The following is a 20,191-nucleotide window of genomic DNA, read 5'->3' as shown; positions in this document are numbered from 1 at the left end:
AGTTAGTTTTTGCTGACTTAAACGTAAGCAGTCCACGCCATCAAAACTTATACTTTTTTTGCCACATAAATAGTCCACATCAACAAAAACTAACTGTTTTGGTGAGTATGATATTGTTAATGAAAAATACGTTCATAGTTAAGACTGTATGCAAACATTTCTTGAGTTGGGTTAATCCCGACCAATAGATTAAAGTTGAGATTATTAAAATCCAATTTTCTTTAATTATTATTATTATTATCTACGATAATGTTTTACGTTCCGATCCAAATTTGACGAGTAAACACGTCACAACGAGCATGCATGATTCAACCTTTTCTACGTATATTTTTTTTTTGACTTAACGGTCCCGCCAAAAAACACGAATCCTAAAATCCATTTATTTTTCATACAAAAATTAAAATTTTTCAATCCCCAAATAAAAAATTTAAACACACAACTTTATGTAACATAACAAGTGCCATTATGAAATTAAAAAGAAAATGATAATTGTAACATAACAAGCAAACCTAAGGTGGATTAGTACTTTTGGCTCAAAGAGCGTACTTTTATGAAGCCTGTCCCGAACGAACCCGAAAACAAGTCATGAAACAACTGAAGTAACAGACGAGGAGGAGAGAGAAGAAGGCGAACACGATAGTTACACCGGAAGCCAGATCAGATTTGTTTCTCTCTCAGATCACAACCCTAACCCTAACCCTAGATCTCTCAATTCCGATTCAAAATGGATACATCCGCTTGCATAAAAGAGGTTAACAGATCGGCATCGGTCGCCTTCGCTCCCGATGCGCCGTACATCGCCGCCGGCACCATGGCCGGAGCCGTCGACATGTCGTTCAGCTCCTCCGCGAATCTCGAGATCTTCCAGCTTGATTTCCAATCCGACGATCGTAAACTTCCGTTAGCTGGCGCTATTCCTAGTTCCGAACCGTTTAATCGGTTATCCTGGGGGAAATCACCGGTGTCTGGTTCGGAAGAATTCTCACTCGGTCTCGTTGCCGGTGGTCTTGTTGATGGAAATATCGGTATCTGGAATCCAAGGATACTTATCAGGTAGAATTATTATTATTCGTGATTGATTTGATTTGATTTGATTTGAGGAGTGTGGATTAATGGATTGATCTTTTGGATAATGTGTTCTTTTTTGTGTTTTGTGATTTGAATCTGAGAGATTTGATTGGATTGTTTATGATATGATGCATAATTGTTGTGTAATTGGCAATGTGCTAGAGTTGATCAGAAATAATGTAATACTTGATCATTTCCTAACAACACTGTTTGATACTACTTGGAGTTTTAAATGGATCTCTTGATAGAAGATGGATCTAACTGTGAATTTATAGCTTATGAAGATCACTTGCCAATAAGATTTAATGTACTTTTGTTATTAGATCTGATTTTCTTAGAAGTTTTAATATGAGGTTTGTTCGTGTTTCATGAGGTAGTAGTGGCAATTTAGATGGTCTACAGTTAAAGGTCTCTCTCTTAAGCTTTGTAGGAATGACCTTTATATCTATATTGGGCAGCACATGATGTTAGCATTGATCCACTTTTAACTGCGACAAAAAAGTAATGAAATTGGAAATGGTGCTTGTATTTAAAAGATAGAGAGAGTCAGAGACGGCTTCTTTTGTTCGTAAAAATTGTTCTTGCATCTTAATTTTGGTTTCAATTGGAGGTAGCCTTGTTGAGTAGGAATATCTAATGTTTTTCTTGTGAAAAGATACCAAAAGTTCAAGACGCATAATTTTCTTGCTGCTGATCATCGTTCGAGATTCTAAAATGGTGTTTTTAGTGGTAACATGCTAAGATATTGATAATTAAACAAATTAGAATTGAGATGCGTCATAGGAAATGAAAATGGGAAAAAAAATCTAGTCTTGTTGTCCATGGCACTTATATTCTAGTTGGTAAGAGGAAAAGCTTTTTCTTTCACTCTATTTGCAAATGCTTTGCTTGTGCTTTGTAGTATGGTGCTTCTTTTTAACTTGTTATGAGTCTTATGACACCAAGGCAAGTAATAATCACTACAATATGATTATTATTATTATTATTATTATTATTATTATTATCATGAAAGTCTTATTGCTCCTATCTTAACTGACTACAGTTCTGAAGAAAATGAAGGCGCTCTTATTCAACAACTATCAAGGCATAGAGGGCCTGTAAGTTTTACATTTCTATGATGTTACAGTGTTACACTTGATATTCTCTTGGCATATGAGATAAGTCGCCACTCTGCATCACATCTCTTACTTTTTCTTTATAATTATAATTTTTATTTCTCCCCTTAGGTTCGTGGTCTTGAGTTTAGTAGTCTGTCACCAAACCATCTAGCTTCTGGTGCTGAAGAAGGGGAAATCTGTATATGGGATATCGCAAAACCAGCAGAACCTACACATTTTCCTCCCCTCAAGGTAAGGAATAAGGATACTAATATTCTGACACTGTCGGTCTACATTATACGTTAAAATAATTGCAAACTTCCGGTTTATAGCACAAGTTCATACAAGGAATATTGCCTGGTTACAATCTTTGGTTAAAAGAGAATATATCTAGTATTTTTGTGTATGCTGCATATATATTTTATTCACTCCATTCTTGGTTTTAAAATGTGCGCACCATGATGCGCTCTAAATCACATAATGCGCTCGCATGATGCGCACGTTTTTTTTTTGAAATCGACCACTATAGAGTAAAATTGTACAGTGTGCTTAATAAGCTTGTACAATGAGCTGATAGAAGTTGTTAAGTTAGTTCCTACATAGATTAAATGTGCCTTTTGCATAGGCTACTTGTACACACACATAAGAGTTCAAGGCTTATTTTGGTTATATTGAACTTCTTTTATGGTACTAGAGCAATTTTTATGTATTTATTTATTTTATCTCTAAGTTTTTAGTGTTTAAAGTTAACAAGTTAAGATATTATCTATAAATAATAATTTTTTAAATAACAAACGCCTTGCATACGTGATGCGCGCGCATCACGCAATGCGCATCGGCTTTTGGGATCAAAATGCATCACGCGTTTTAAAACCAATTCAGTTGGTATAAAAGGCTTGTTCTTGTTTAGTTTCACCAACTCGTATCAGATGAAACTCTGAAATACTACTTTTTGACACACAACACCTAAATTTCTAAAAGAAGTGAAATATTCATTTCTACAAGCACAGTTTTAGCTACTAAAAGATCTTGTTAGGCACTTTGGTTAGCATAAAGACAGAAAAAAGTTGGAACGTAAGAGAAATAATATTTTCTTTTAGTATTTGTGCACTTTAACCATATTTTAGATATATAATAAACCTCTACATGCAGGGAAGTGCATCAGCTAAACAGGGTGAGATCTCTTTCTTATCGTGGAACAGGAAAGTTCAGCCCATATTGGCATCCACCTCTATTAATGGGACAACTGGTATGGACATAAACATAAACATCAATATCTACTTATTTATTTATTTATTTATTAAGCTAATATATGTTTAGAGATATTTACATTATACTGTTGTTTTGTTTCAGTGGTTTGGGACCTCAGGAAGCAAAAACCAATTATAAGGTAAACATATGGACTTGGATACAAAAACCAATTAATTCATATGTTAGGTATCTCATATCTGAACTGTTAAAGAATAATGCATGATTTTCAATATACAGTTTTTCAGATTCAGTTAGAAGACGATGCTCTGTTTTACAGTGGCATCCTGATTTTGCCACTCAGCTGATTGTTGCTTCAGATGATGATAGTTCACCTTCTTTGAGGGTAATGAGTTAGGCTTTATATTTTATATGTCGAATAATTCCCCAATTTATTATATTATTCTTGTAATATAAATATAACCTTTGTTTTGGCATGCAGATATGGGATATGCGTAACACAATGTCACCACTGCGAGAGTTGGTAGGTCACGATAAAGGTATGCTATATGTGATAATGATTTTAGTTTGCAGTTATGTATCTTTTGATGGTGTTACTTTTTAACTAATCTTTTCGACAATATGGTGTAACAGGTGTCGTTGCTATGTCATGGTGTCCCAGTGACAGCTCGTATTTGCTTACATGTGCCAAAGATAACCGTACTATTTGCTGGGACACCAACTCTGCTGAGGTCTGTTATCTTTCTGTTAGTTTAAATCTATAATGGTTTTACTTGTAAATATCTTATGGTAATTTCTGGTTCTTTTGGCGTCTAACTTATTTATCTCTTGATATAGATCGTATCTGAACTTCCAGCTGGCACCAACTGGAATTTTGACGTTCACTGGTATCCAAAGATACCAGGGATCATATCGGCTTCTTCTTTTGATGGGAAAATTGGCATTTATAATATTGAGGTACCTACCCATCCACGTCTTTTTATATCTTGATTTTTCTTGCAATACCATGGTACTTCCACACTCATAAGAGTAAAATGCCATTTTCGTCCCCGAGGTTTGGCCAGTTTTGCGACTTTCGTGAAAAGGTTTGTTTTTCCGCATCTGGATCCAAAAGGTTTGAAATCTTGCCATTTTCATCCGGCTCGTTAACTCCATCTATTTTTCTCCCTTAAGTCAGGGGTGTTTCTGTCTTTTCTGTTAACTTAAAGGGCAATTCAGTATTTTGAATACTTGTACACTATGCTAAATGCTTGTACATAAAGTGAAAAAGACCTAATCGCCCTGTTAAGTTAACAAAAAAGACGGAAATACCCCTTGACTTAACGGAGAAAAATGGATAGAGTTAATGAGCCGGATGAAAATGGCATGATTCCAAACCTTTTGGATCCAGATGCGAAAAAAAAACTTTTGGACGAAAGTCACAAAACTGGTCAAACCTCAGGGACGAAAATGGCATTTTACTCCACCCATAATTTCAACAATCATATTTGCTTCTGACCATGTCGAAATCAGGAAGTTTATATACTAACCTTTTAAATTACGTTTTTTTCCTTAGGCTTGTGCACGATACGGTGCTGGTGCGAATTATTATGGTTCAGGTAATGTGGCTCTATATAATGTTATGACATTTTATGTATTTAACTATTTATACACAGTGGCGAAGCTTGAGATTTCCGACCGGGGGGTCGAAGACGTATATACCAAAAAGTTATATAAAACCGGGTGTCAAAAACGTATATACCCAAAAATTTCTATACGAAAATTACATACTCTCCTCTACTGAGTGAAAAGTTCGGGGGGTCGGGCGGCCCCTCCCGCCCCCACAAAGCTACGCCCTTGTTTATACAGCATACTTTTTGTTATTATAGTCAATTATAACTATTTAAACTATTCTAAACCATTGTTTATATCTGGTTCGTGTTATGCAGCACCATTAAAAGCCCCGAAATGGTATCAACGTAAAGCTGGAGTATCTTTTGGTTTTGGTGGAAAGCTTGTTTCTTTTCACTCAACTGGCTCTTCTGGACCATCAGAGGTATTCGTATTTGCACTGCTTGTCTATTTAGTATGCAAGTTTCTTTTGGTTATCCAACTATCTTGTTCTTCAGGTTAATGTGCATGACTTGGTTACCGAGCACAATTTAGTGACTACTTCATCTGAATTTGAAGATGCAATGAGAAGTGGAGATAGATCTACGTTAAGGCTTCTTTGTGACAAAAAATCTCAAGAGTCTGAGTAAGTTTCCACTAGATATCTCAACCCGTTTATTTTAATGTGTTGATTTAGGCTGTTTTCTTTTCTTTCTAATTTCAGACGTATGTATAAAAATAAAAAATAGACTAAAAGGTGTCTAGAGGTAAACCCATCGCCCATTTCTACCTGGTAGGGGTGTGCACGGTTTGGTTCGGCTATATGGTAAAACCGAAACCGTAACCGAAATGTTCGGTTTTCGGTTATTGAAAACCGTTTGGTTTCGGTTTCTGTTTTTTTCGGTTTTAGCAACGGTGTGGTTTTTTTTTGGCTTTTGGAACAAAATTACGTCGTAAGATACAAAATAAAAAGCATAATCCAGATTCAAGAATCTTTCTTAGATTTTTATATTTAAGTTATCATATTTAACCATTTTAATTAATAATGTTCACATAAAACTGACCTTCCAATCTAGTTTTATGTTTCTCCAAAGTTTTTATTAAGATATTTTCTTTTACTTTAAAAATCATTAAATTTATATGTTGAATTTTGTTATTTCTTGTAGGCAATGGATAAATCATTTCAAAGATAGATAAACATGTTTAATGTTTTTATTAAAAATACTTAACATTCAAGAATAAAACTAATAATTCTTAAATCAATATATAACAAACATTAAAAAAATTATTTTTTAGATTATTCGGTTTGGTTTGGTTTTTTTTGGTTTTCAAAAAAATTAAAACCATAACTGAACCGTAAATTTCAGTTCAGTTTTTTTCGTTTCGGCTAAATTGTTTTTTTTTGGTTTCTGTTTGTGTTCGTTTCCCGGATTGAAAATTGCCTGTTTTTACCTGTTACCCAACCCTTGAATTTGTTTTGTTGTGTGAGCAGATCTGAGGAGGAAAAAGAAACATGGGGATTTTTGAAAGTGATGTTTGAAGATGACGGGACCGCAAGATCGAAGCTTTTGAACCACCTTGGCTTTACATTACCCGCAGAAGCGAATGAGGATGTGCAAGAGTTATCTCAAGAAATAAGTTCTCTAAACTTCGAAGAACAAGAAACAAATAAAGAAGCATTTATCGGTGGCAACCAAACACCAATTGATAATGGCGAAGATTTCTTCAACAATCTTCCAAGTCCTAAATGTGATACACCCGTCTCAACTCCTGGCAAAAACGCTGAAGAATACGTTCCTAATTTCGAAGAATCACCTAAGGAAAGTGATTTACATGTGGGGACCAATGACCCTTCGTTTAACGATGCTGTACAACGCGCTTTGGTTGTTGGGGATTATAAGGGAGCTGTTGCACAGTGCATAGCTGCAGATAAGATGGCTGATGCTTTAGTTATCGCACAGGTTGGCGGTGCTTCCCTTTGGGAGACCACACGCGATCAATACCTAAAGAAGAATCGTTCTCCTTACCTTAAGGTTTATACCCCTTTTCATCTTCTCTCTGCCTTAAATGTTATGATAAATTACATAAAATACTAGAATGCATGTGGGTCATTAAAAGCCGGTTTCTTGTTCCACTAACATCATTCGGTAACCTGTTGATTGGTTGACGCACTGACATGTCGTTTACTGAATGATCCAACTGGAACAAAAAGTAAACAATAACAAGCGCCATGTCATCAGAGTACTGTTAGTGTCTATCTGTCATCAGGTGGTAAACCGGGTGAACTAAGTGGAACAAAATACCCTTTTTTCTAATGACCCATGTAGGCCTGTAAATGAACCAAATGAACACGTACAGAGGCATGTTCGTGTTTGTTCATTTAACCGAACACGAACATATAATCGAACACATTTTTCTAGTTCATGTTCGTTTATTAAGAAAATGGTCATGTTCGTTCGTTTAAAACCTAAATGAACAGTTCACAAACATAAACGAACATAAACAAACAAACTTAAATGAACATAATTTAACAAACAATAAACAACACAAACGAACATAATTAAGTAAACATAAATGAACACAAATGACTATAATTGACTAAACATAAACAAACCTACAGTAATTTTTAATATAAATTAGTGATTAATTATAAATTCCATTGGAAACCTCATTTTTATTACTAGAAAGTCCAATTACCAACTAATTATATTTATGTAAGTAGTAGAAAGTTCCTTTTATGTTTAATATTTATATAAATAAATATAACTACTTATGTGTTTAACTTGAAATGAACATAAACGAACAAATATTAACGAACGCACATACAAATGTAAATAAACGAATATAAATGAATCAACATAAACGGACGTTCACGAACATAAATGAACGAACAAAACGTGTGTCTATGTTTGTTTGTTTAATTGAATGAACAAAAAGTTGTGTTCATGTTCGTTCATTTATTAAATAAATAAACATAAATAAACTTCCTGCCGAACAAGTTCACGAACAGTTCACGAACAGTTCATGAACGTTTGGTTCGTTTACAGGCCTAGTACCTAGACCTAGACCTAGACCCATGTGGTATTTTCTTGAGAACAATGATTAAAGTGGGACAAATGAAAACACATTTGTATTTTATGTATTTTGTTCTCTTAATTATATAAAATATTTATGAGTTTTTTGACCTCTGTGGTTCAGTTGAGTATGTGTATGTTTTTCTTCAACAGGTTGTTGCTGCAATGGTAAATAATGACTTAGTTAGTCTGGTAAATACCAGGCCCCTGAAATCCTGGAAGGAAACACTAGCTCTTCTATGCACTGTAAGTTTCGTAGAGTTATAATTACTCTTCTAGTCATGCCTGTTGTAATTACCATTGATTAATTACACATATGCATTCGCAGTTTGCCCAAAGGGAGGAATGGACTTTACTTTGTGACACCCTTGCAGCTAGGCTTGTGGCTTCTGGTAATACACTAGCTGCAACTCTTTGTTACATATGTGCTGGCAACATTGATAAAACAGTTGAAATTTGGTCAAAGAACGTTACTGGTGAACACAAGGGTGAATCCTATGTTGACCTTCTTCAGGTAATCATACTACCTTATGCTTATTTATTTATTTATTTATTTTTCATGTGAAAAGTAATAACGAAAGGTTGATTATATATTTTTTATATTAGGATTTAATGGAAAAGACGGTGGTTCTTGCTTTAGCAACTGGTCAGAAGAGATTCAGTGCTTCTTTATGCAAACTTGTTGAAAAATATGCTGAAATATTAGCAAGTCAAGGACTTTTGACCACAGCTATGGAATATTTGAAACTAATGGGCACTGAAGATTTATCCCCTGAACTTGTTATTTTAAGAGATCGTATCGCACTCTCATCTGAACCAGGTATATATATATATATATTTATACTTTCAAATAAACCAGGGACTTTTTTTCGTTCATGTTTCTTTAAATCTTTGTATTTCTGTTTATTCAGAGAAAGAGACAACACGGTCTACAGATTATGTTCACACTCAACCACAAATGGGAGCTGTGTATGGTACACACCAGCAAACAAACTCTGTTGAACCTTCTAGAAACTATTATCAGGTATTTTTTTTCATAGTCTCTCATCTAATAAAAATATTATACATATAGAAAACCCGTATATTCAATTACAGAAAACCATGCAGGATGGGAGCTCTTACCAACAACCATCTGAACCTTTATACAATACTCAATATCAACAGCCGCAACAACCTTCTCTGTTTGTTCCAACTCCTGCAGCGCATGTTCCACCTGTACGTAAATAATTGAACACTTGTATATAAATATATGTATTATAATATGGAAAGTTGGATTAGTAATATTATATGTGAGATGTTTTTTAGGCGGGATTTAATCCACCTCCAGTGACAACTCAGCCTGCACCGAAAGTCTTTGTTCCGACAACACCTCCTGTTATGAGAAACGCTGATCAATACCAGCAGCCTCCCACTTTGGGTTCCCAGTTATACCCTGTATGTATATATACACAACTTTTTTTTTTCTGCTTCTTGATTGTTGTTACTAGATTGTATAATATCGGGCTATCTGCTAATAATTTAGTCTCAGGGGAATGCTAATCCTGTTTACCAACCTGGACCACCTGGGCCTGTTTCACTTGGGCCCGTTCCGTCTCCAATGGTTGCAACCACCGGGCCGAAGATATCACACGGTGTGACACCACCAGTCAGGGGGTTTATGCCCGTTAATAATACAGGATTACAAAGACCTTCCTCTACTCAAATGCAACCGTCTACTCCTCCACCGCCTTCCGCCCCTCCTGCCGCTCCTCCAACTGTACAGACAGCTGATGTGTCAAATGTACCTGGTAATATACTAATATCAATGTTTCTCTCTTTTTTTCTCCTTTTGATTTTATAGCTTTTCGTGTTATGTTTTTATTATGTTGGTAACGTTGACCGTTTTGTTTTCAGCCCAGCAAAGGGGAGTTATTGGAACTCTGACAAGACTTTTCAATGAGACATCAGAAGCATTGGGAGGGTCAAACGCTGCGCCAGCTAAGCGGCGGGAAATCGATGATAACTCCAAGAAAATTGGTGCCTTGTTTGCGAAGCTAAATAGTGGTGATATATCAAAGAATGCTGCTGAAAAGCTTGTGCAGCTTTGTCAGTCGTTGGATCGTGGTGATTTTGCTACTGCTCTCAAAATTCAGGTATTGTTTTAAACTCTAGAGATTACAATTCAGTTATTCAAGTTTTAGTTATAACAATGTTTTTTTTAATTATAATTTTTTTTTTTTTTTTTTTTTTTTTTTTTTTTTTTTTGTAAAAGGTGGATCTTACGACAAGTGACTGGGATGAGTGCAGCTTCTGGTTAGCAACTCTGAAGCGAATGATCAAGACCAGGCAAAATGTGAGATAAACGATGCTCACAGTTGCAAGCATGTTATTCTTCCATAATCATGGTTGAATATGCTTATATCTGTTGCCTTCTTGTACACAAGAACTTGATCGTATAATCGTCTAGCGGATTTTACTTGTCATTTCATTTTCCCTACCCGAGGACATTGCTCGGCTTCATTAATTATTTCTTGTTTTGTTTGATTTTTATAAAGCAGTCAAGGACATTGAATGATTTATGGTGTATGGAGGCTAGAATTGGTTGGTTTTCTCAATTAATAGATGTTACAAGTTTTGAGATTTTAGTTTTTGTTCAGTCATCTATATGAAGTTCAATTTGAGAAAAAATTGTTGAAATGTTTTTTTTAAAATTTTGTATACAGAAGCAAGCCATTTCTCCACAATCATCCATTGATACTTTGGGCTTTGTTAATTGCCACATAACTACTATTGTTTTCATCTAATTATAATAGTTCACTTTTTCATTTCTTTTGGAAAATTACGGATATGGTCTCGCTCACTCGGCATGCCTTTTCTTAGTAAAGTGAAAAGTGACCGGTTTAGAAGAATTAATCGTAAAAGCCAAGATCTATTAAGGATCAAATGAGTAAACAGTTGGAATCATATACGACTTGAGACTAAAAGTGGGCAGATGAATTTATACGACATTAGGAGCTTGAACCTAGGGGTAGAATGGGGTGGAAGGGGATTGTGGATGGATGTTTGAAGCAGGGGCGTAGTTTTCAAGGGGCCCGTGGGGTCCGACCCCTCGAGGTTTTCACTCAGTAGCATTATATATGTAGTTTCGTATAGAAATTTTTGGATATATATGTTTTCGAACCCCGGTTCTATAGAATTTTTTTGGGTATATACGTTTTCGACCCCCCGTCGAAAACCTCAAGCTTCGACACTGGTTTGAAATGTGGTGAGAGCTTCAAATTATAGGCAAAATTCTGGCCATATGCATGGCCGTGCCATTATCTTGACGCATGCCACGCTTATACAATTCCTCAGATTTAGTTGGCACGGTCAAGCGTTTGTGCAGGAGGCACGGGTGGAGTCAACGCTTTTGGTTGGCATCAGGTAAGGATTTAAGGGGCAGGAGGGGGCGCCCGACCCCCCAAACTTTTCGGCCAGTAGTGTTATATATGTACGTTTCGTATAGGATTTTGTAGGTATATACGTTTTCGACCCCCCGGTTTTATAAAAAAATAGATATATATAATTTCGACCCCCCAGTTTTAATTTTTTTTTATTTATATAGCCCAAAAAAATATTTAATTAGCCCAAATATTATAGCCCAAATCATTATATTTGGTAGAATATTATATATTATATAACCCAAATCAAATAATTATATAGCCCAACTTAAAAGCCCACCCTATAAAAAAAAAACCCAAATTCGTTTACTTTGGGACATAACTGCGGAAGGGGGAAAACGCAGGTTCCAGAACTGTTTGACTTCAGCTTCTTGTTCAAGAACAGAAGCCAAAACGCTGCTCGTTGTTGTGGTCTTGTACGACTTCCTCAATCTTCATAAGGTTAAAGGTATGTGTTTTTTATCTTTAGGTTTAATGTAGGGCTGCAAATTATGTGATTTAGGTTGAAATTACGGGTGAAATTGGTCCGAATTTGTGCCCTAAACTTGTTGAATATTTCTGTGACTATGTCTAATTTTATTTGTTTAATCTTATTGTGATTTGATTTAGATATAAATTAGAGTTTGAAATTTAGGGTGATTTGTTAACTTGTTTTGTTATTAGATTATGCTATGGGGAAGACGGGCAGAACTATAATTCTCATCCAGGAGAACCGGGTGCTCACCTTCCTCTCTCTTTTTTAAAATTTTGGTGTCTTTGTTCGTTTGTTTGTTAAACAATGTTTACGTTTTAATGTTTGAGAACGTTTTTTTATTTGATATTAATGTTTGACCCGACCCGACCTGAATCGAATCACCGACGTCCGATCCGAACATACACCTGAAATTTTTTTTTAGGTCCGTTACCTTCCGACCCCCCCGAACTTTTTTTTCAAGCTTCGCCACTGATTGGCATGTCCCTGCACCTTGTTGCCACGACCGTTCGTCTATTGGAGTTGGTTTCTAAGGCCACCTTTAGAGTGTCACGGGTGTGCATCCTTGATACTCAGTCATGCTTGGCTTGACTTGGTGATTTTCTTGGATTTTCTCCTGTCTTTGGCTCGTTTATTATCGGGAAGCCAATGCTACATCCGTTTTACCAAGGAAACTATTAAGTATCAAATCATGTGAAAATGCATCCAAAGAGGTCAAATATGAGGACAGATATACACTAAAAATATGTATAAATGATGGCATATCAATGTATATTAGAAAACTAATGAAGTATAGAAAAGTTATGTGCCTAAAAAAATTGTGGTACAAGATAAAAACTCAGCATTTGTGGGTTTCTACTTTTTTGCCATTTTCAGCTAAATATGAAATTGTCATTGTGTTTTATTTGTTTTCATCAAGGGTCTAGGTTTACTTCGCACACTTTAAAACTTGTTTTCATGGTATTGCTCTGACTATCCTGGAGATAATATATACAACAGAATAATTATCAGGTTCTTTGGATCTCTATTCAAAAATATATTTTTGACATTTCCTGATTCTTTGATATCAAACTCTACCTCAAGTGTTTCCTTAGTTGCATCAACCTCATGTTTATCATGTGCATCTACATATAATAGTTTTAGTGATGAATATCCTGTAAAAAAGCATAACTGTCATATTTGCTTCTTTAAAAATAATGAGAGATATTGTACCACATATTTTGATATATGCTTTCCCTTCCCGATTTTGATCTTGGCAGTTTCTCTAATGAGAACATGCCCCCTAAATCCCAGATGCTTTGGCGAGTGCCCTATTTAGTAGAACCCGTCCAGAGTATGAGTGAGAAGTTTGATCTATCTCCTCACCAAAAACGGTGTTTGATGAATTCGAGCCCCTCTTGCTCAAGATTTTCTGACAGTCATCCCCATTGAAGGATTGGGCCAACACATGTCAGTTGTGGTGTACTGGGCAATCCTTATGTACCGGTAAATGATCCCTCTATTTCTGGTTGACGAGCATTGCTTAGTTTTCCGCAAGGTTTGTTTAGATACTTTTGGTGAGTATGCGGTTCATTGCAAGGAGTTACATGTGATGTTTTATTGTTCTAAAATGGGTAGGGATTTCGGCTAAAAAGGAGGCTACGGTGAACTTTTTGACGGATCCGCTTGATGGGAGGCCTACTCTTCGGCCAATTGATATTCTTGTGTTAGGGTGGGCAAGGGGAAACATGCTTGTGTAGACTTTACAGGAGTGTCCCCCTTGTTGGGCTCGGGGACAATGAGTTTGTTGCTAGCCAAGTGGTGTTGAAGTTGGAATCAGGCAAAATCGCTAAACACGTGAAAACTTGTTTAGAAAATCAACATGCGTTTATCCCCTTTACTTTGATACTTTTGGTTCCCTAGCCCAGAGCCCGTGGAATTCCTCAACAGGGTCCAGAAGGTTGTGTATGGTAATTTCTCGACCCCTAAGATCCATAGTTGTCTTCAGTATGATCAGTTTTGCTATCTAAAAGGGGGTTGCGCGCAACTTGTTTCCGTTTACCTGTCACTTTTTTTTTTTTTTTTTTTTTTTTTTTTTTTTTGTAATTTGTTGTTTTGGCAAAACATAATACAAAAAATTCGGTCATTTTTTTTTTTTGTAAATTTTCATGAATTCCTGATATTCAAGTAATTTTTCTATTTATATGTTAAAAAAGAATCTTGTACTTAGGGAGGAGTAGGCGCCCTTCGCGAGTGTATCGGGGCGCCGACTCTGTTTCGGTGTGCGGTGAAGAGCATGAACGGTGACTAGTCACTGAGGAGAGAGGGGATTAATGCTGGGTCCCACTTTCTTCCAACCAATCACATATTTATTTATTTATATTTATTTTTTTTAAAGAAAAAATTGTTTGGGTTAAGCACCTCTAGTGATTTAGTGCAAAATGAGGAGTGAAGAGGGAAGTTGACATGACATGAGATGATTGGCTAAGTGAAGAGTTTATCACTTCCTATGTGTTTGAGTACCCCTTCCACTCTTATAAATTGTCTTGTGCTATTAAACCGAAGGGTGTGGGGGCATGGGTTGGGTCATCAATCAACACGTAGGACCATTAATGAATTGTTACACCACCCCTTCTCTCATCCACTATGGTTTACATGGATTAAACCATGACATTCATGGGCCTTCTTTCCTTTTTAATATTTCCTTTTCCTTTTCACAAAAAAATAAAATAAAATAATTCTTTATCAAACAAACTTTGTGCTTCTCATATAAGATCTGCTTTTCAAGTTCACCATAAGACATGTCTTTACGTCAAGTTGTTCTAGTCCAAAGTCTTTTTTTTTGGCAAACGGTTACCCCGGTGATTGTATATATTCACAACCAAATCAAAACAAGCAGTGAGGAAAAACCCCCACTAGTTCAAACACAGGACAAACCCCTTTGAATGTGAAACAAAAGAGAAACAAGAAAAAACACCACCAAAGTAGACCAACGAGACAAATATCTAGAAAAAACAAACAAATTAGTCTCTAATCAACCGCCATTATCGATGACGCTATCTCCATGAATCCCCCAATCATCCAGCAAGCTCCTCACTCTAACCGTGTGTTTGAACTTCAAACCCATTAACTTGTAACGAACCGTAGCTAGAATTATCTCACATAACACATCAGGCGGTCTCGCATGGTTCTTGAACAGTCTAGCATTCTGTTCCTGCCAAACTATGTACGCCGTCGTCGCAACAACAATTCTACTAACAAAATTGATGGCAGACTTCGAACTGGCCCGAGACGAAAGCCAAGCAACAATAGTATCCCATTTAGAACCCACTGAAGCCATACCCCCTTTATTTCTGACCGAACACCAAACTTGGGATGAAAATTTGCATTCAAAGAAGAGATGGGCATGAGAATCAACATCCGCATAGCATAACAAGCAACACATCATATTCATGTTTTTTCGTCTCGCAAAATCCCATTGTAAAATTTTATCTTGAGTCAAGAGCTTACCACGCATGATAAGCCACATTAAGAAAGCATGCCTCGGGATACATTGAGAGAACCAAACAATCTTAAACCAATCCACATCGGCCTCCCTGGTTCTGATCGAATTCCATACTCCCGAAGACGAGAAATTATTTAGATCATTACCATCTTTCCAAAAAACCTGGTCGCTAACATCCGGATTAACTTGTACGAGATCAATTTGATTAAGAACACGGTATAAGTCTCTCCAAGCCTCCGGTAAAAGCCACATACCATCACCATAAATGTTCTCCACCCTGTCATGAAGATTAAAACCAGCTCTGGTAATAACTCTCGGAGTTAAGAACTCACATCGCGGCCCACTATTACACCAATTATCATACCAGGCCGAGGTACTCTTGCCATTATCGATTCTGGTCCAAATGTATCTTCTAAAAACTGACCGCAACTGGAGGAGCTTTCTCCAACTCCAACAGCAATTCGTAACAACCTTGCAATCCCAAAAAGTACGGCTTTTCAGCCGATAAGAATGGATCCAGTCAACCCAAAGAGAGTTTCGCTTAGTAACAATGCTCAAATATGAAATGCCATGAGCGCTTTATTCACATCACCAATCCGACGAATCCCCAGCCCCCTTCATGTTTAGGAACACATATAGATTTCCAAGCAACCTTAGCTTTCCCACTATTAAAAGAAGACTGAGCCCATAAAAAGTTTCGCATTTTAGCTTCCAACTCCAAAATAACCCGAGAAGGCAAGATAAAAACCGAAGACCAATAGATATACATAGAAGACAATACCGAAATAATCAGTTGAAGTCTACCAGCAAATGACAGAAGCTTGTTCTTCCAATTCATGATACGATTCTCCAATCTCTCTACAAGAATGCTACAATCTTTATAAAGAAGTCTTGAAGAAATAAGATGAACACCCAAATACCTAACAGGCAACACACCCTCGACAAATGGCATAAAACTTAGAATAGCACTTCTGGTATGATTAGGAACATTGCAAAAATAAGCCGTGCTTTTCTGAATGCTAGGGATTAATCCCGACATCTGAGTAAACTTCGAAAGAGACATCATAATACACCTAACCGAATCAATATCACCTCTAGCGAACAAACACAAGTCATCGACAAAACAAAGATTAATAATTTGCTGCTTTTCACACTTGTTATGATACCTGAACGACGAGTCAATCCTAGAAGCATGCTGCGAGATACCTGTCAACATTTCCATGACCAATGTGAACAAATAAGGAGATAACGGATCACCTTGCCGAAGGCCACGCTTTCCCCTAAAGTAACCGTGAATATTACCATTAATACAAACTGAATAGAAGGGGGTCTCGACACACATCATAATCCAATCAACCATTCTACGATGAAAACCAAATCCTTGGAGAACACTTCTAAGAAAACTCCATTCGACCGTGTCGTACGCTTTCTGAATGTCCACCTTAAACGCACACCTAGGAGGACCAAAACTCCTATGATAGTTATGCATCAATTCTTGGGTTAGCAAGATATTATCCGAAATCCTTCTACCTGGAATGAACGCAGATTGATTAATGCAAACAATGTCATTAAGAGCCCCTTTAATCCGATCCGCCACCAGTTTACTAATACATTTGTATAAGACATTGCAACATGAAATAGGACGATAGTCCGTAGCCATCAAAGGAGTAGAAACCTTTGGCACTAGAGCAATTAACGTATGATTCAGCTCTTTAAGAAGACGCCCCGTGTTAAAAATATCAAGACTAGCATTTGACACTTCAGTACCTATTATAGGCCATGCATTCTTATAAAAAGCCGCCGTAGACCCGTCAGGGCCCGGAGCTTTGTCAGAACCCATAGCAAAGAAAGCCGCTTTAACCTCTTCAATGCTAACCGGACGCACCATGGAACTAGCCACCTCAGGGCTTAAAACTTTTAAGAATAAATCAGGCGTTGGCATAATTGAAACACTACCCGCATTGCCTAAAAAATTCTCATAGTGATCCACAAACACTTTAGAAACGCCTTCACCCTCAACATAAATCCCATTCGAATCCATAATCCCATCAATACGACTTCTGTGATTTCTACTTTTTAAAGACGAGTGAAAAAAAGCAGTGTTTGAATCCCCTGCCCTTAGCCAATCAACTTTGGACTTCTGTTTCAAAAACCTTTCCTCATCCAAGCAGGCTTCTTGGTAATCCCGTAAAACACTATTCTCTCGGATCCTCAAGGCCTCATTTAACGGGTCAGAATCAACATCCTTTTGCAGATTATCCAGCTCCCCACGCAGTTGAATAACCTTTTTATGAAGGTTACCTTGTTGAAAAAAGAGAGACCGTAGAGGATTTTTAAGCATCCGCAACTTTTTAACAACTCGAAACTGATACACTCCATCAACCTGCGTCTCCCAACCCTTGGAGACAATTTCCATGAATTCAGGTTTATGAACCAGGAAATTGGTGAATTTAAACGGCCTCGGCTTCATACTAGACGGGCTAGTAATCTTTAAAATACAAGGACAATGGTCAGAAATCCGATACGGTTTAAACATAGCAATCGATTCCGGCAGCCACAAAAGTAGTATTCCCTAAAATACGATCGATCTTCTTAAGCAAACCCACTCTTTTCCTCGGCTTTTGGTTCCAAGTAAAGTGTAACTCAGTAGAATTAATATCGAACACCTCCAAGTTATCAACACAATCTCGGAATTCACGCATACCAATCGACATAGACGAGGTACCAATGGACTTATCTTCCAAAAACAAAGCTGAATTGAAATCACCCAAAACCACCCAAGCATTATTATTAACAAGCGATTTATGCATAGATAAGTGATTCCACAGACTCCTTCTAGAAATATGAGAATTATCCGCATAAACAATCGAACAAAACAACGACTTTTTCTCAGCTTTAAGAAACATTTGAACATGCATAACCTGAGATAATTGAGATAGCACCATAATATCGACTACTGCTGGATTCCAGCCAAGAATAATACGCGTACCTTTATCACAGCAACCCCCATTAAAAGTCCAATCCCAGGACCGGAAAACAGACGAACACACCCTGCTTAGATTACCTACATCCACATGAGACTCAAGAATGGCACAGAAACTCAAATTATTATCCTTAACCGCCTGACGAACCTTCATTTGTTTTAGGGGGCGGTTCAACCCCCTTATGTTCTAAGCAGCCAAACTAACCATTGGAAACCCCAGTGAAAGGAGTGCTTGCCCCTTTAAAGACATTATTAGTAGACTGATTATCCATCCTGAGGAATTCGTTCGTCTCGTTGTACACTTCATAAACCTCCTCATCGTCCGAATCATCTTTATGATTCACTTGACCATCACTACCTTGACCCTTATCCGCCTCTTCATTCCTTAGAACATCAAACTTGTTATGGGACGCCACTGAAGCCGGTCGACCTGAACTAGTAGACCCATTTTTATCCCGAACCCCAACAGGCCTATACTCAAATTTCTGTTTTTGTTTATTCACATTGAAACCAACCTTTTTAGCCTCTTTCTTCCCATATACCCCAGTGTAACCTTCTTCATCCACCATCGGTTGCTTTTTAACCGTTCCAACATTCTGTTGAACCTGCTGATGCTTTTGACCTTTATTTTTACCATAAACAAACTTCTGATTCGGACAAGTGTCATCCGAATGTCCAAACACACGACAATGCGAGCACCTATGCGGACTCCATTCATATTCAACATACATTTTCTCCTTAACAAAACAATCACCCTCAACATCAGGAACCGCCATAGTAATTTCCTCTTTAAAATCATTTTCAGCTGATATTTCTATTAGTGCCCTAGCGTAACTACTCTGACCCCAAGCATCGGCACACATAGAAGTAGTGTAAGAATCCAATAACTTTGGATCTCCAATGGCTGTAGGTATCAAACTTAAACCATCCTCTGTGTAAGCCGCAATAGGAACATCATGAATTTTCACCCACATTTGCACCTTTTTGACTTCCTTTTTTTCCAGCTTCGAAGATGGAGACCAAATATTAAGAAATAAAGGTTGAGACCTGATAATCCAGGGACCTTCCTTAAGTGCATTCATCATACCAACCTCATCAGCAAACTTAAAAAAGAAAAAGCCATTTGCATTCATCATAGATTTTTGCAACCCGAATTTCTTCCAATTGTTCCTGACGAAATATTCCACAACTGGATAAGCCAAACGGTCACCTAAAAAATATCCGTACAACGTGTTAGCAAGCTTCTCTTGAACTGCACGAACTGATGCCCGCGGAAGAACAACATCACATCCCTCTTGCTTGTCAGAGCTAGCAAGTGACTTGAAATTAACTTTCCTAGTCGCTGAATTTATAACTGTATCCGCATAAGATAGAGGTTTTGATGTGCTACCAAGATTACCTACAAAACCCTCGACCCCTTCAGATAGACCATCATCCTGCTTCTTTCCGGTCACCATGTTTTCCGATTTATCATTCGGCTTCATGGTATCATCACAAGACCCCTGACTAATATTCTGCTTCATAATACTATCGCCTCCTCCATCGGATTTGGCTGATTTTTACCCAAATCAACAGGAACAGTCACTTTAGTGAGTTCATCAATGACATTAATTAACTTGGGTTCCTTCTGATCGCTAACCACTACTCCACGACGTGGAAGCAAAGTGTTACCATCAATATCCCCAACCCTATCCGCACGACCCTTTAACGACAAAGGCTTACCTCGATCAAAAAATGGCGGCTTTGGCTGGCTGTTCGGGATGTTACTCCCCTGCTTTTTACGTTCATTCATCCT

At 37.2% G+C, this 20,191-nt stretch overlaps 2 protein-coding genes across 3 annotated transcripts; one reads left to right on the top strand and one right to left on the bottom strand.

Annotated features, from left to right (window-relative positions):
* The first annotated feature begins 530 nt into the window (after positions 1 to 530).
* LOC110918195 (protein transport protein SEC31 homolog B) lies at positions 531 to 10,662 on the top strand. Of its 2 annotated transcripts, none has more exons than XM_022162542.2 (22): positions 531 to 1,053; positions 2,111 to 2,165; positions 2,295 to 2,417; positions 3,318 to 3,414; positions 3,519 to 3,555; positions 3,654 to 3,759; positions 3,856 to 3,913; positions 4,008 to 4,105; positions 4,212 to 4,331; positions 4,930 to 4,972; positions 5,303 to 5,409; positions 5,483 to 5,610; positions 6,457 to 6,997; positions 8,192 to 8,284; positions 8,367 to 8,552; positions 8,645 to 8,858; positions 8,950 to 9,062; positions 9,146 to 9,253; positions 9,344 to 9,472; positions 9,567 to 9,825; positions 9,932 to 10,170; positions 10,290 to 10,662. In XM_022162542.2, exons 1-22 carry the CDS (start codon positions 725 to 727, stop codon positions 10,377 to 10,379), a joined length of 3,273 nt encoding a protein of 1,090 aa, XP_022018234.1. In that variant the 5' UTR covers positions 531 to 724; the 3' UTR covers positions 10,380 to 10,662. The 2 variants fall into 2 exon arrangements, with proteins under 2 accessions (XP_022018234.1, XP_022018233.1); XM_022162541.2 differs by having other exon boundaries at positions 538 to 1,053; positions 9,561 to 9,825.
* A 4,280-nt stretch (positions 10,663 to 14,942) lies between these two features.
* On the bottom strand, positions 14,943 to 15,665 carry LOC110920089. Its single transcript, XM_022164325.1, has one exon. It carries the CDS (start codon positions 15,663 to 15,665, stop codon positions 14,943 to 14,945), a length of 723 nt encoding a protein of 240 aa, XP_022020017.1.
* Between the last annotated feature and the right edge of the window lie 4,526 nt (positions 15,666 to 20,191).

Source organism: Helianthus annuus, chromosome 16, assembly GCF_002127325.2.
Source record: "Helianthus annuus cultivar XRQ/B chromosome 16, HanXRQr2.0-SUNRISE, whole genome shotgun sequence".
Taxonomy (NCBI): Eukaryota; Viridiplantae; Streptophyta; class Magnoliopsida; order Asterales; family Asteraceae; genus Helianthus; species Helianthus annuus.
Note: the sequence above shows the minus strand (reverse complement) of the source record. Positions and strands in the feature narration are given on the sequence as shown.